This window comes from Parambassis ranga, chromosome 19, assembly GCF_900634625.1.
Source record: "Parambassis ranga chromosome 19, fParRan2.1, whole genome shotgun sequence".
In the NCBI taxonomy this organism is placed as follows: Eukaryota; Metazoa; Chordata; class Actinopteri; family Ambassidae; genus Parambassis; species Parambassis ranga.
Genome location: NC_041039.1, coordinates 7,736,383 through 7,751,893, shown reverse-complemented (window position 1 = coordinate 7,751,893; position 15,511 = coordinate 7,736,383). Strand labels below are relative to the sequence as shown.

Here is a 15,511-nt window from a genome sequence, read left to right as displayed (position 1 = left end):
GTGCTTTTGAGAGTTATTTCAAAACTGGCTAATTTCTGCAGCCTGTGTGTCCATTTACTTTAATTTAGAGAATGCTCAATTGTACATAGACATAGAAGTGTTTTTAAAAAAAACTAACATTTAATCGAGTCTTGATGATACTTAATTTTGAACATCTGCAGTAGGAGGAAAAACATTTAATCTCTTATGAATCATGCTGCTTTTACACTGAAAGCTGCTCAGTACAGTAGTAGTGGCAGAATGAAGGTTAGTGAGTATTAGAGGGACGGATGGTCTCCTTTCATCATGGCATTGTAGTAGTTGCATGAAAGCCTGCAAAGAGAGGCCTGTGGTTTTATTTTCACCACAATTACACTTTATCCTGTTGTAAAATGCATTGAAAGATTTTACACTGTGTGACACCGGGCACATTATTCCCACAAGCACTCGTAACCCTCTCGTCCATCAGTTTTAAATAAATAGAGCTGCCTTTGCCATTGTGATTCAGTTGCTCTGTGTGTTGTGCTGCATAAGATGAGCAGTTTTTTGGCTTTATTTGTAGATATTTTATCTATTAAGGAATTATGTAACAACAATCCGATATACAGTTGTCATAATAATACATGGCAGTGGGTTCCCCAAAGTCTTGTGGGGTTGGTCAATATCTACCATTAGTACTGTCCATGTGCCATGAACTGCACAAATGATTTTAGGGTAGCTTTGTGAGTCAAAGGCCCTGTTCACACTGGAGAAAGCCAGTCCAGCTAGAGTAGGATTAAATCCACATAGCCTTTAAGCTGGATATGTTCAGACCTATTTTCAAATCTGGCTATCACACATGCGTGTCCGCACTCAATCCGGATTAACCCGGCTTGTTTGCAGTCCTCGTAATATACAGAGTCCATTCAGGCCGCAGTAGGACCACGTGTGGGCATGCGCCGTTGTTTTGTCCTGTGTCACTCTTTTCGGTTTTTGGTTTAAAAAGCAGTTCATTCCTTTGTAGTCCTGTTGAAAATAAACTTGGGGCAAAGCTGTCATAGTTCAACGGTTGTTTACATATGGCTTTTGTCCCTGTGAACCAGAAGTATCACGTTGCTAGCCAGATTCGCTAGCTGCTTTTGCGTTCAGACCTGAGCCAGATTGGAGCCAATCCAGCTAGATCCACCTCCGAGAGGTGGATTGAAATCAAGCTGGATACAGCAGGATTCGCGGTGTTCACACTCAGAAAAAAACTTTCCGGATATATGTTGATACGGCCCGAATCCCGCTCTAGCCGTATTGATATCCCCAGTGTGAACGGGGCCAAAGAGTCACAGTTCATCATAAAGACAGCGGTCTTGTCTTATAATACCAACATGGTCATCACCTCAGTACATTTTGCCAGGGATTGCCAAGCGTTTTGTTGGTTGTAATATACAACACTGCCACTAGATGCCACTATATCTTACAGAATGGTCCTTTAAGTATATATATTTCAATTGGAAAACCTCACCTTACTTGGCTTTATGGCTCATGTTTGATGTTTTGTTGCATGCATATTTGTTTGATGTGCAAAACAAAAATCCTTTAAATGCTGTCTTGAAAAATAGCTGCTGTGATTACAGGTAGATAAGTGGGTGATGCTGAGGCATTATGATGTTCAGAGCTGAGAGCCATTCCTAACTATTTCCCCACTTACAGTAAACATAACTTTTCCCATAAGGTTACACTCTCTGTACAACACAATTTCATCTCAAGGGCCCTTTACAGGTGAAACAGGCTTACATCTCAGAAAATGTTACAGGTAAAAAGTGCGCATTGACCTCTGCGTGATCAGAACCTTTACACTAGTCAGGCTGAAGCAGCGAAATCACAGGAGTTAGCACAGGAGGCGCTCATATAATGGGGTCAAACTGAATTCGCTCAATGCTGGCAAACTGCATGTGTGCTCAAGCAGGTGAAAAGAGGTAGAAGGGAAAATGTTTTGGAGTGAAGAAACAGTTACGCCCTGGAGTATTGAACTGAATGGCTGAGACATTGGCTTGTTCCTTCACATGTTACTTGAGAGGGATCTGTCCTCTGTGTCCAGGCTGTTCTACAGCTACACGTCCTGTACAGCGTAAAGGTCAAACGTGTCACCTGACCTGGCAACCCTGGAGATCATGTCGAACAGCTAGAGGTCAAAGTTGGACACCTGGTCCTACCACAGGGTTGAAACTGTTTCTTTTACTTCCTGGATGCACTGGCCAGACAACAAAACAGCTCTGCACAGGACTAGTGTTTATTTACAGCTGGTTCTATCCCACCATAGATTCACCTAAACTCGATATCCGGGAGGATTTCCACTTCAACAGAACTCTCATTGATTCAGTTTCCAGAGGAATTGTGGCCTGGATCAGTTTACCTTGTTACCTTGTCACACTATGTTCTGGTCTGATCTCCATGTCCATTTCCGCTCAGCTTCCCCTCCCAGTCGCCACCACGCTGCCCAACAGGGTTTCCTTTGTCCCCGTGGCCAGTCATCCATTCCTAATCTCCAGTCTTTTACCACGCTGGAGACGTGCTGCATGCTTTCAAAGAGCAGAGTGAGCTGTTGATGGATGCCCTCCATCTCCCTAATACGGCTTTGAAGAAACCTTGTGGCCCAGCAGTGACAAATTACTTTGTATATGAGGTTTCACTACTACGTCTGCTTGAATAGCCTGAGGAAAACTCAGGTGGTACATACAAGGATAAGAAAGTCAGTGGAGGCCAACCCAGTCCAAACATATATATGATATGTAAAGCTTCAAATAATGTCATATTTTTTTATTACAACAACAGATAGCACAAACATAAAAACATAGAAAACACACCAATGAATAAAACAACCATGCAGAGTATGCTTAAAATCATACTTCTTAAAGAGGCAGTTCACCCTAAAGTCAATTGGTCATTACTGATTATTGAATGTGTTAACAAATCTATATAAATAAATGGGAAAACCCAAATAATAATGTTTAATTTTTACAATGAACTGTCCCTTTAAGCTGGCTTTGTGCTTAAAAGTGCTTCAAGTTTACAAAAAAGTAACGTTACAGTAAAACTCATCATGCATGCTCCGACCAGGTTACATTTCCTTGAAGTCATTCCCATCAAAACAGTTCCTGCCTGAGAGCTAATTTAAATATGTGAAGACAACAAATTCATCAAAACACCTAAAATTCAAGCAATGTGGACTGAGAAAAAAAATGCACCTCCTAACAACACAGTGCTGCTTGTACAGCTGATCTGCCCCTCAGGTAAAACAGACATTCGCCAAAGTGAGTACAGTGTAATGATGTTTCAGGTAGAGATGCCATGCAAAGAGATACCATCAACAGAGAGAGCTCCTTCTATTGCATTAGCTAAAGGCACTGATATCTTGATGGAAATAACTTCATTTTGGCCACTAACAGGCCCAGTAAATACAATTGCTAGCTGTTAGCGCAGCTGTGTGAGCCTGGTAACTGATGGAAAGTGACTCAGACACAGTTATGAATGGCGCTGGCGGCTGCGCCTCTCCAATGCGTTATCGACTCCCCTGTGCGGTGGGGCATATTAATAAAGCACCTTACAGTTACACTGTCCAAACAGACCGTAAATAACTTCCCATTAAACCCACAGAGGCAGTAACATGCCCTCACCGCAGCGGAGGCCGCCAGGTTTTAACTGCCACAATTAGCACATTAAACACTTCAGTCCTGAACTGATGTGACACAATCAGCTGGCGTAATGATTAATTAATAGCTAGTGTAAAGTGTGGGCCAGCCCTAGAAATCCAAAACAAGAGACCAGGCTAATCAGGCTAATTGTCTGAAACCATCCTCATTAGCATAATATTACAACTGATGATCAGAAAATCAAAATTGTAACAGAGGACATCTGGAATTGGCTTTGATAGTACAAACACTGCATAGAAAAAAGGCCCACCCATTTTTTTAAAGCATATGCACACCAGTAATTAAGATGTTGTGATGGCTATTCTCTTTTTCTGATATCTGACACACACCGTCAGATGCTGAGTGTGATGCTGTGAATGGTGTTTGCGGGGATTTTGGCATCTGCCTCCTCGCCGCTGATCCTGAAGATCACATAGGTGTTAGAAGGGATGATGGTGGTGGCATTCAGAGATTTACCCAGCCATCCATGAGATCCACGCTTATACATTTTAACTGTTACCTGCAAGAGAAGAGCAAATATCACAGATAATGAAGGCTTTAGTCTAGAATGTGTTGTCCTAGCAAATTTTCCCAGCTTGGGATGAATAAAGAATTTCTATTCTAAAGTTTTTCTATTCTATTCTTTAAGTGGCTCATAATAAGATGCTTTTAATGACGATTTCCTGGGGTCATGACCTTGTCTGTGACCTCGCCTTGATGGCAAGCCTATAGCCTGTAGAGCTAAAAGTTCGTTTGTTTAAGGAGGGAGTGGGTTTATCAATGGCTACGATAAAATATATAATTGCCTTTTGATCTCTTTTAACCCCATAGCTTAATGGCTACACTTCTAATTATAGAGCCAAACTCCCTTCCTGGATATGAATACATTCACAGTATTTCAGATATTTCAGATATCAGCTAACGCTAGCTTGTACCATTGTGCCACAGGTCAATACATTGCCTTGTCTGCCTCCAGTCTAACATGCAAGAAAGAAGTAGTGCTTCTACAACAGCTTTCTTCTTCATATTGTCTATGACTCAGACTTGTAGTCGATTGTGTTGATGGACATCTTTATAGGATTAATCACTTATTAAATCCAGATTTTTCTTACTTATTTATCAGATTAATTCCTATCTGGGTATTCTTCTTTGTGGTGAGCTGTATTAAATGGTCAAAACAAATCATTTCCTTTGTTGAATTATAACACATTAATACTCCATTTAGTAACTGTAACATTTCTACTTAAGCTTGCTAAAATATTGAGCAGCTCTGTTAGAACAGTGATCCAAGCAGTAGTCTGAAACAGAATAAATATTAAATTAACCTTGTTCTCGCTTTGTGCTTTAATTCCCCCTCCACATCTAGAATGGAGTCATACCTCTCTTGATTTTATTTAGGTTGTAGGGCATAATACGCTTTAACACTACATCAAAACTGCCTGTTATGTTTCGAGCCTGACAATGGAAGCCTTAACTAGATTTAGACATGCAGGTAATTGAACCACATCCATTTCAAAAAGAATGCCTCGCTGCATCTCTTGTTTGGCTGCATTTACAGGGGATAACAGAATATTACGGTGCCTTTTCACAGTTCCATTTTCTTTCACTTTAGCATTAGGCAATTTTTCAATTATTATTTTTTTTTCACGTACTTTCATCCCCGGCTCTCCATAATGTCTGGGCCTTTTAGTTAATGGTAGCGACAGTCAGAGCCCAGTATATCGGCCCTTGTCCATTTTGCAGGTCATTGTGGAAGCCCAATAGGCCTTTTATTACGCCGACATCAAAAGGCAGATAAGCATTAGAGGTGGGGAAAATACCCTGCACTAGATATGTTCCCTCTTTCCTTTGTCTGCTATTGAAAGTGATCATTTTAATAGTGAAGAGGTTGGTGAGCTTTGGGGCTGATGGGAAGTGCGACACCCCTGACAGCCTACGAATATGAGCAAGCCAATAACACAACACGAGCACACAGCACACCCTCAACACCTGCACGCTCTTGCTGCTAACCTAATTATCTACAACAAAGGCCGCTGCGATTTCAGACACACGTCTTTCCACCATTTACTTACTTATTACTGTGCATTAAAACAGGGAGAAAGACAGGGGGGAAAAAACTAAACAATTGTGTCTTATATTGCAACCCTGGCCGAATGCCACATGGCTTCTATTACAATAGCATCAGACACTTCAGAGTGAGTGAGTGTCTATTAATTTGGGATGCATGAAAAATAGCTTCATGACAGCTGGTGGCAGAAAGGCATAAAAAACCAACACAAAGACACCAGAATGGGATTATTCTGACAAATCATGTTAGTTATCAGCAATTAAGTCATTTAATGGGACCAAAGACTTTGCATCTTATTGAAGCCTAATTCACAAACTAATGCAAAAGAAGCTGTAATGATATTTTACTGATAAAAGGATAAAACCAGGTTGTCTACTGAACCTGATGTCACTTTTTCATCTTCACAGGACCAGTGCAAGTAAAAACCAACAACATAGAACCAACCAGAATGCACTGCATCCTTAGCTCATTACTACTAAAGAGGCATTACACTAAACATTGGTGCATAACAAACTAGGGCTGCAACACGCAGAATAATTATTGTACGCTGTCATGCAGTTATGTTTAAAACACTGTTGCAATCTATGCTTGAATAACCAAAAGCAAAACATCCACAAAAATACAATCTGTAGGTTCAGAAGGCTGCAAAACATTATTCACTACCACATCCTAGTTTTCCTTTACATTACAGCTATAAGTAGCTAGCCCTGACTAGCCCTTTAAAATGTATCACCCTGTATTTCAATCAATCAGCAGATAAGCACCAGACCAGTCCTCAAAATGGAAAACTTTTTTTTTTTGATTGATTGATACAGGAAGGAAGAATGCCGCCGTCTTGGCCTGAACTCAAAGCAGGCAGCTCTGTGTGGTCCAGACAACCTGCCTGCCAGGTGTTGTTCAGCAGGTACAGGAACTGTCACTGCATGTTACCTTCTCAGTGTTACCCTCTTAACTACTTGAGGCAAGTGTTTGAGGGTAAAAACGATACTGTATCTAACATACAGTAATGCAACAAAGTGTAAGGGAGCCGCAGATCACACATGTCATCCAGTCAACCAGCTACAGCTGCACAAGGTTCAACAGATCAATAGAATATTTCACTTTTTTATACAGCACTTTTCACAGATAAAATCACGAGGTGCCTTAAAGTGCATTAAAAAAATCATTAATACTATAAGCACTAACAAGCCTGATTCTGTGTGTAAGTGTTATGTGTGCAACACCTCACAAGACCCTCGAGGCTAAGGCTGGGTGTCACACAAAGGGCTGAGTGCTCACCTAACGGTGCCTACCCTGATCTCCCTCTCACTTTCAGTGTCATGTGAATGACATCACTCCTCACATTTCATGAGACAAACTCCTTCTTATTTACCGTCTGCTAATAGTCATAAATCCTTCCTCTGGTTTACCGTTCACCTTCTGACCTGTTAAACTCAAGATGACAGCTCATTCTCCTCCAAAAAGAAACATCTCCCTGCAAATAGTTGATAGCGATCCACACTGGTTTTCTTATCTTCTACCTGTAGGGGTGTTTATGACACAGATTTAGCGACAGTGCTTTAAACTAGGAAATAAAACAATTACATGTATAATGGGCTTTTTGTGTATTGATCTAATTATTTTAGTCTGACAGGTCTGATGAGCATGAATAATGTGAGGAGCTGTATAATTGGGTAGGGACGTGTCACCACCTGCGTGTATTGCCATTGACAAAGTTCAGATTCTTCCCCCCGATAAAGTCAAAGAATCCCAGCGGGGTATCAGTCAGTGGGGGCTGTTACCTGGAGCCATGGGTGCAGTGTTTCAGGTGAACTCTGAGTGAGCGTAACGCCACACCGGCTTCAGACGACAGCCTCTTTGTTCCACGCCGTGTCTCACCAGACACAGAAGGGGAGGAACACTGAGTAACACACCTCTGGCGCAGCAAACATCTCTGTCGACGGGCCAAGTGTCAGTGGAATCAGACCAAAAAATGGTTTCGCAAATACAATTAGGTAGTAACAGTTTGTGGTTTGGCTCATTTGGATGAATATATTAGCAAGTGGCTACAAGGCATGTGAGTCAATGGATTAACAGTGATTTGATTCACCCATTCATGAACTTGATGATCTGTTGTTTTTTTTCTCTCAGCCACAGTTTGATTCTGTAACAAACAGCTGAAAGTGAAACAAAGTTTATTAAAAGTGAGAATATTTAAGTATAAGTATCCAATCTGAAGCTGTATTGTCTTTTATAGGGAAGCAGGAGCAGGATGACGCTTGCACTGATTAGATTAATACTGAAAGTGAAGCGTTTTGGTTCAATTGGACATTTGCAGGAACTGATGAGGTGAATTCATCATCATCATTTATACAGTAAATGATGCATCAGAGCAAAGACAGAGTCTCTGTCAGCAAACCTACCTGCTTACATGAGAAACGTATCAATGATTCATTATGATATTATATAATTCATTTCTATCATAAAATATTTTATGATATGGTTAAATTGTGGGAAAGGCATGGGTTGTCATGGCAGACCAAGAGTTCATAATCTACAGGTAATAAATTGAAAGGATTTGAGGTTATGAGCTTAATCAATCATGTGTCATTCATGACTCCAACATCCTATCTGACCACCATTAAGATGCCTAAACTTTGGATTGGTGACATTATTTTCTACGTCAATAACTGGGTTTATCTAAAGTCTTGAACACAAAAAACAAATGTCTGGTTAAGCTGCTGCTTCCAAACAACCTGCCTCAGCTAACAGGAAGCCATTAGACTCTCTCCAATAACCATTTACATCCAGTCACCCAGCTCTGACTTTATTTCCATCCACATAAGTGCATTTGCTGCGAGAGGTTAAAATATGAATCCCCTCCTTTTTCTCCTCAATGGGTCTGGTTGTCTGGCTGACTTGAGAGGGCACAATCTATGACTGATTTAATTTGTTCTTTACAAACATCTCTAACAGCATTACCCCCAGAGCATACACTGACTGCCCCCATCTGACTCCATTAACTCCCAAATCAGGTTTAAAGACCATATTGATGCCGTCCGTTATTAAGGGTGATTATCAAAACAACAGACAATGGGCCAAAGTGTCTGTTAACTAGTTTATCCCTAATTTCACATAACTGTAACAGATGGCAGAGCTGTCAATTATATACTGTATCTGCTGCACACAGCGGACACACACTGTCTGGATATGCAGCCTATTAGCCTTTACATTAAAAGAACGATAGTCTGCTCACAGGTGGCTGGGGGGGCAAAGCACTGAGCAGGAAAAATAAACAACGATATTAAATGTCAAAGACGCAAACAGAAGCTTGTTTTCTAGCTGCCAGCTGTATGACAAAAAAAGTCACATAAAATGTTGCCGTTCAGTCCACTTCACCACCTTTATTCTCCTCAATTAAGGAGAATGGCTTTTGAAACTGTAATTAAGTGCCTCTGCTCCGCTCAGCCTCTTCATTATTCATGAATCCCTATTGATCATATCTTACAGCCTATACCACGGGGATCACTGTAATATCCTGAATCCACAAAACAAGTAACTGAGCTTACAGAGATAAAATTAACATCTTGGCTGCTGACCAGACAAATGTTTCTGTTAGATTATAAAACCTGCATTTATCATCAAATTAGAACATATTTACCATACATACATTGGAAGAATCCTCAATATATTACTTATTAAGTTGTATTGTAATTATATAATTAGTGCTCACTATCTGCATTAAAGATAACTGCATTAAAGATAACCCTGGATGTTATTTTGTCTTCTTAACTTGTTTCACATAAAAAAGTCATCATTTAGAAAAAAAGTGAAAATTGTTTCCCAGAGCAGAGGTTTAAGCCACCTACAATAATATACAAAACTAAAAATACAGAATTTCATATATGAAGATGAATTAACTGATTAATGTATTACTGTGTTTTTAAAGTAAAACTAAACTGTGGTTTTTAAAATGATGCATTTGCATTCAGCTAATAAAAATTTCAGTTTTTATGAGTATCACAGATAGTATTGCCCCCAGCTCATTCCACATTCAGAGAAATTATTTTCTAATGAATATTTATGGCTTGGCGCTTTATTTTAAACATGTATTCAAATGTACTGAAACTCAAACTCCACCTGTGTTAAGTAGGAATGTGTAAAACATGAACTCTAGCGGTTGATGTTTAACTAAATTAACAAAAGAGCGCTTGAAGAGCCCTCTGCTGCATGCTGGGTGACGAATTTGGAGGAAACACATTGAGTCATCTTCAAACTGACAGATGCAGAATCTCTCTACGGGACTCTTCACTGCGGCTCGAGCGTGAAAAAAAATAGATTTTTACCAAGTTTAATCACACGCTATTACAAGGCAGCTTTTATTATTGCCTTCCACTGTGTAAGTGCTGGTGTCTTAACTAGTTCATTACAGACACTTGTGATTCTGCAGCCCCCTTACATGTGTAATTGCATGGTTAGTTTTCCTCTGTAGCTTCCTACACACACTCTGGTGCAAATTATTTCCAATTTCAGTTTCCTTTCAAGAGCGAGCCAGCAATTACAGAAATCTCAACATCCTGGTATCCTAGTAGTTTCCACACAATTTTCTTCTTTTGCTGTGCAACTAATAGATGTGCTTTCCAGGATAGGTATGAAAAAACTTTTCTTTAAAACTTTAGATAACCTCTATTCACTAGGTTTAGTCAGGTTCTGCAAACTGCATGCTTATGAAAGCTACTCTACAGAACAGGCCATATTTGCTAATGATTCTTCTAATTGCTGAACAACTACCTTCAATGAGCATTGCATCTATTTACTTCAAATGGCTTAGTGCTGTTTTTCTTTACACAAAAAAGACCAAAAAGCCACATTGGCTGACAATATTATCTATTTAGGCAGCAGTATTTGCAGGCTTTGTAAATGGCCTGCTCCTGGCCTTTTGTGTGCCTTCCATTCATTATCACCACAAAGCAGTTGATGTCTCCCCTCTCTGCCTTTTTTTTGTGCTAAGCACCAGGCTGTCCATTACAGGCCTGTGTGACGCGTGCAGCCTTGGTAATGGCCAAACAGTGAGGAATGTAAGGGTGGAGTTAAATTAACAAGCTACATTTGTGTGGAATCTGTAGCCTGTCGGGGAAACAAGACGTATCTCCGGCAACCGAGATCTGATTATTTCTACCATTCTCTGTTAGCCGAGATGTTGTCTGTGAATTTGCAGCTTTTTCGCCTGCTGGCTTTGCTTCTATTAATCAGCTGACAGGGCTGTGTGGTCCGGTTACGGTTGAGGGAGCTTAATTGTTGCTTCTCAGCTATGCAATTAGCAGACGTTCCCTTTGTGGTGACTGGAAGTTAAAGTTTTTTTTTGTTTTTTTTTTCAAAATTTGGAAGCTTGTTCTGGATAAAGTGCGTTATACATGAAACAGTTAAATATGAGAAATATGAAATTAGGGAACCACATGAAGATTAACAACATAAGTAACCTGCACTTTAAATTATGACATGAATAGATCTCAGCTCTCTCTCCTTAACACACACACACACACACACTGTAATTACTCCTCAATCCATTCAAATTGAATGAAGCCAGGGCCTTGGTCTAAGAATATAGACCATAATTAATAAATTACACCCACTCTACTCGATCATTCTCCACTTTGAGGCATGTAGACATCCCATTCTGAGTAATTGTCCGAGCTCACAGAAAACACACCTAGTGTCACCACGGTGGCTTTGTGAGCACAATCTGGTGCCGTTTCTTGCGACAGAACAGATGCCCGACTGAAACTGTAGGTCACACTGCAGATCTTCTACACTATGTGTTTACAAGTAACAAATCAAAAGCATGCATTATTTCTAGGCTCTGAAAATATGCCTCAGGGAGCTATCCGGTTTCTATGCCACCCCCAAGGTTTCCCCTCACAGCTGCTACACATGAGCAAAGAGCTTTTTTTCCAGAGATAGTGGATAGTCATTCATTACAAAGGAGCAAAATCTTAAAATGCTTATCAATCTATTTAAATGTATTGATATACCTAGCTAGAATGTATTAGTTGACGTACTCAGATACACACTATGAAGCTTGTGGAGGAGGGTCACCTCACAGGGCTGTCATTTACAAATATTTCTTTGAAAATAATATATTTTGTTGTCGGTGTGTGTGTCCCCTTGGGCAAGAAAAGGGCCCGCTGGAGACTGTCTAATGACTGTTGGGTCATGTATCAAATACACAGCAGCTGGAGGCAAGAGTGGTGAGTACATACAGTCTGGGTGTTGGTGATGGTGGTGGTGGTGGTGGTGGTGGTGATCTGAGCCTGGGCAGGCTTGTGCAGAAAGTGTTTGGGTGTTAATAATGTGTGTGGATGTGTAATGATTGCTAAGTCACTGCTCACTGCACTTTAAGAGGTAATGTTTACTTAACAAATTAAGTACCGTCGCTAGAGAAAACTAATTAAGTCTCTTGACTATATACTTATCCTGATGTTTATTTTCTTAGCTTTTAAATCCTTAATTGTCTTCAAATAACTGTAAAACTGGTGCCATGTTCTGTGGTCTTTATCACAAATCAAACCTGTGATTTTCCAGTTACCAGAACAGGAAAAATAAATGAGAGTGTTATAAAGTACTACTGCCACCTGCTGGCTCATGTTGGGCTTCACATTATTATTTGAAGCTACTGAATCAGATACAAGCAATAATCTTTGTGGGCATTTTAGAACCAGCACAAGTGGACTGACCTGAGGAGCGTGTCCCAGCAGGGCCCACAGCGAATCAGTGGATAGGGTCTTGACTCTGGAAAATTCGAGTGTGTCTGTCTCCTGGCGGTTGAGAGCGATGTACTGGCAGCACTGGTAGTCTCCTTTCAGCTGCTCGCCACTGTGCAGCCGCACCAGATCCCAAGTTCCCACCCTCCTCAGAACCTCCCGCACTGACTCCATCTGCCTGTACGACAGATGACCTGCAGGACAGAAAAAAATAAGCTCAACTGGTGGTATTCCTGCCAGAAGCCAGCTTAATTTAATCCTGTTTCAGTACACTGTCAAAAATGACTTTGTTCAGTGGATTTGGAAAACCAATGATCAATCAATTATTTGTTTTGAAAAGGCACTCACCAGAGATCCAGGAGGGCATCAGGGCATCTGATATCCAGGCCATGTATCCTTCCTTCAAAGATCTAAGGAAGTCATCTATCTGGCAATGGGAGACCAGCTCCCTCCTCTTCCTCAGCTCCTCATCCAGCTCACAGTCTGGAGAGAGGAAGATGACCCTGGGGAAGAAGAGACTTTGACATACAGACACTCCGCTCCTCTTCAAATGGCTGCATAACTTGGCCGTCTTGGTCTAGAAGAGACAGTTAAATCATTAGAGAGGTAATAATTATTGCTTTTATTCATTTTTTTCCATCATGTCTCATCCTTTAAGTTGTATGATGATCAAAATATGCATTTTTAAATTTAAATGATATAATCTCAAATTGGCATAATCTGTCAAGATGTGTCTGTTTTGTGCAGATTAACAGACAAAAAAAATAAAGCAGTACTATTTCAATACTTCAGCGCATGTTTGCCACCAGTCCAAACTGAGCATCAATAGAAATGGAAATGAATGACTCCAACAGATCCCAGCACATAAGGTGACACATAAAGTGACAGCTGTGTTTAGGCACCTGCCTGCTTTCACCTCCCCCTACCCCTTCACTCCCCCTCCGGGCCCCCTCAACCCGTGAACATAATTATGGCCTTTCAGCTGAAGAGTGCCCACTTGGAAAGTTTAGGAAGCCCGGCTGTAGTGTTTGAAATTTCCATATAAATTGTTACAGTGACTCAGAATCTCTTAACCCAGCTACCAGTTCGGATGAAAACAGCATGCCGGACAATTGGTTAGACCTTGGATTTAAGTGTGGCAGACAGTTTGACATTTAGGGTGCTCACGGTGCTGCTGCAATGCTTCAGCTAAACCTGTTTTGGGGGGGGGGGTTTGTTACCGTGATAGCTTTGAGGGGATCTTCAATCTGCTCAATGCAGGTATTGGTAAAGTTTTGGTCCTCTTCTTTCACTTGTACATGCCAGTTTTGGTTGTGGGCAGATACATTGCCTCTCCATTGTTTCACATCCAAACAGAAGATCCCCTGACCTGAGAGAAAGAAAACTTAACTTTTATCTTTTCCTAAAGCAAAATACAAGATCAGAAAAATGTTAATATATAATGTCAATATAAACACCAACCTGTGAGGATAACAATGTTGATGTCATTTTTGGTTGTCTGAAACTGGTCTGGGATGCGGAGATTGCAGTGAATATCTTCCTTTCGCAGCCCACTGAGTTTCCTGCAGAGGAAATAAGTACAGAGGAAATGAGTACGCAGCAACAGAAGACAGCTTTTATACAAGTGTACTGCACATTATAACACTACACTATAGAAGAAGATGCTAGACTGTTGTTGCTACTGCTGAACAACGTCACGTCATCGCCCCAAAAACTCTTTCGAATTCTACTGCTTTGCTCCATTTTGGTCTCCACCACCATAGTAAAATATGATATACCCCATAATATATATTATACACCCTGCAAGCCACATAACCCACTTTTGTTGTGAAATTATCGCGTGGTGCAGCTTGATACTTACGAGACATGCTTTAAAAAGTCAGGCAGCGCAGATATCTGCGTTGTGCTCTTGACATGGGCACTTTGTGAAGCTTTGGGGCTGAGATGAAGCTGAGTAAACAGGGTTCCAAGCTGGAGCATTATAGTCCTTATCTGGAAAAAAGCATCACATTCAGTTCACAAGAAGTGACATAAACTGTAAATATGCTGCTATAGGCATATAGTACAAAACCTTAATTTGAACATGATGCTAAATAAACATGTTGTTGCTGCAGCACAAGTATAGTGTATATTTTACTAATATACTGATAGCACTGCCTCCATAGCTCCAACGTTTTGGTTCAACTTTACAAGCATGCTAGCTGCTGCATTCAGGTTTAACAGCTTTGTTGACGTCTGAACCTGGACTTGAAGACCAGCAGGAGAACAAAGGAGGACACACAAAACATAGGCTACATACTGTTGAGGTCTCCCGCTGTTTGAGAAGCAGTTGAAGAGGCGGAAAAAGGAGGAAAATTCAGCTCGACATTTTTCCTTCGTGTCTTTTTCTAAATGCTGAGCAATGTAACTCTATCCTGGAAAGCTGTTTCACAATTTCACCTCCTCCTCCTCCTCCTCCTCCTCCTTCCCTCTCCCGCAGCACTTCCAGTGTTCCTAGAAGAAGTAAACAACAGACCACGTGCACCACCTGCAGCATCATATTACGCTTGCGGAGACGTGACGTCCGCATACGTCACTCAGAGTTGAACGATGCGTTCAGGGAAACATTTCTGTTATTTACATGTGACATCCAGTAGAAGCTGCCAGAAGGTCAGAGCTGGAATAAATACACGGATATCGAAACCAGTGCGGAAAAATAGAATCAGTCCAAGTACACGTAATATAATTGTACAAGTGGTGAATGTAAACAAGCAGCTAGTAAATGTAGCATCAAGGCCCATTTAGATGTTGTTCTAGAGCCTGATCTTTTTTTTTCATTTCACAGAAATATACAGTAATTTAGGGGAAATATAAACCTCTTAAACTTAAAAATAAAGTAAACTGCTACTGTCTACTCTGTCTCTAAACTGCTGTCCAAAAGTTTATTTATAAGGTTTAAAATTACCTTCATACTGTAATAGAGGAGAAGCTGTGTTTTAAGGAGAAAAACAAAAATATTTAAAAAATATTTTTTTTGAGAATCATTATTTTTGTTATCTTTTCTGATTTTTTTTACACTTCACTGC

General features: G+C 40.5%; 1 protein-coding gene across 1 annotated transcript; it reads right to left on the bottom strand.

Moving 5' to 3' along the window:
• Positions 1-2,751: 2,751 nt before the first annotated feature.
• Positions 2,752-14,906, bottom strand: LOC114451704 (uncharacterized). The gene is made up of 7 exons (XM_028430501.1): positions 14,746-14,906; positions 14,308-14,438; positions 13,908-14,008; positions 13,667-13,815; positions 12,795-13,023; positions 12,420-12,640; positions 2,752-4,158 (listed from the first exon to the last, which is right to left on the bottom strand). The coding sequence occupies exons 2-7, from the start codon at positions 14,424-14,426 to the stop codon at positions 3,991-3,993; spliced, it is 987 nt and encodes a 328-aa protein (XP_028286302.1). The 5' UTR covers positions 14,427-14,438; positions 14,746-14,906; the 3' UTR covers positions 2,752-3,990.
• Between the last annotated feature and the right edge of the window lie 605 nt (positions 14,907-15,511).

Excerpts from the sequence above, each read along its gene's own strand:
- LOC114451704 (XM_028430501.1), bottom strand. The coding sequence starts at position 14,426 with ATGCTCCAGCTTGGAACCCTGTTTACTCAGCTTCATCTCAGCCCCAAA. Across the intron at positions 13,816-13,907 it reads CAACATTGTTATCCTCACAG|GTCAGGGGATCTTCTGTTTG; the intron begins GTTGGTGTTTAT and ends TCTTTCTCTCAG. Across the intron at positions 13,024-13,666 it reads ATCCCCTCAAAGCTATCACG|ACCAAGACGGCCAAGTTATG; the intron begins GTAACAAACCCC and ends TGTCTCTTCTAG.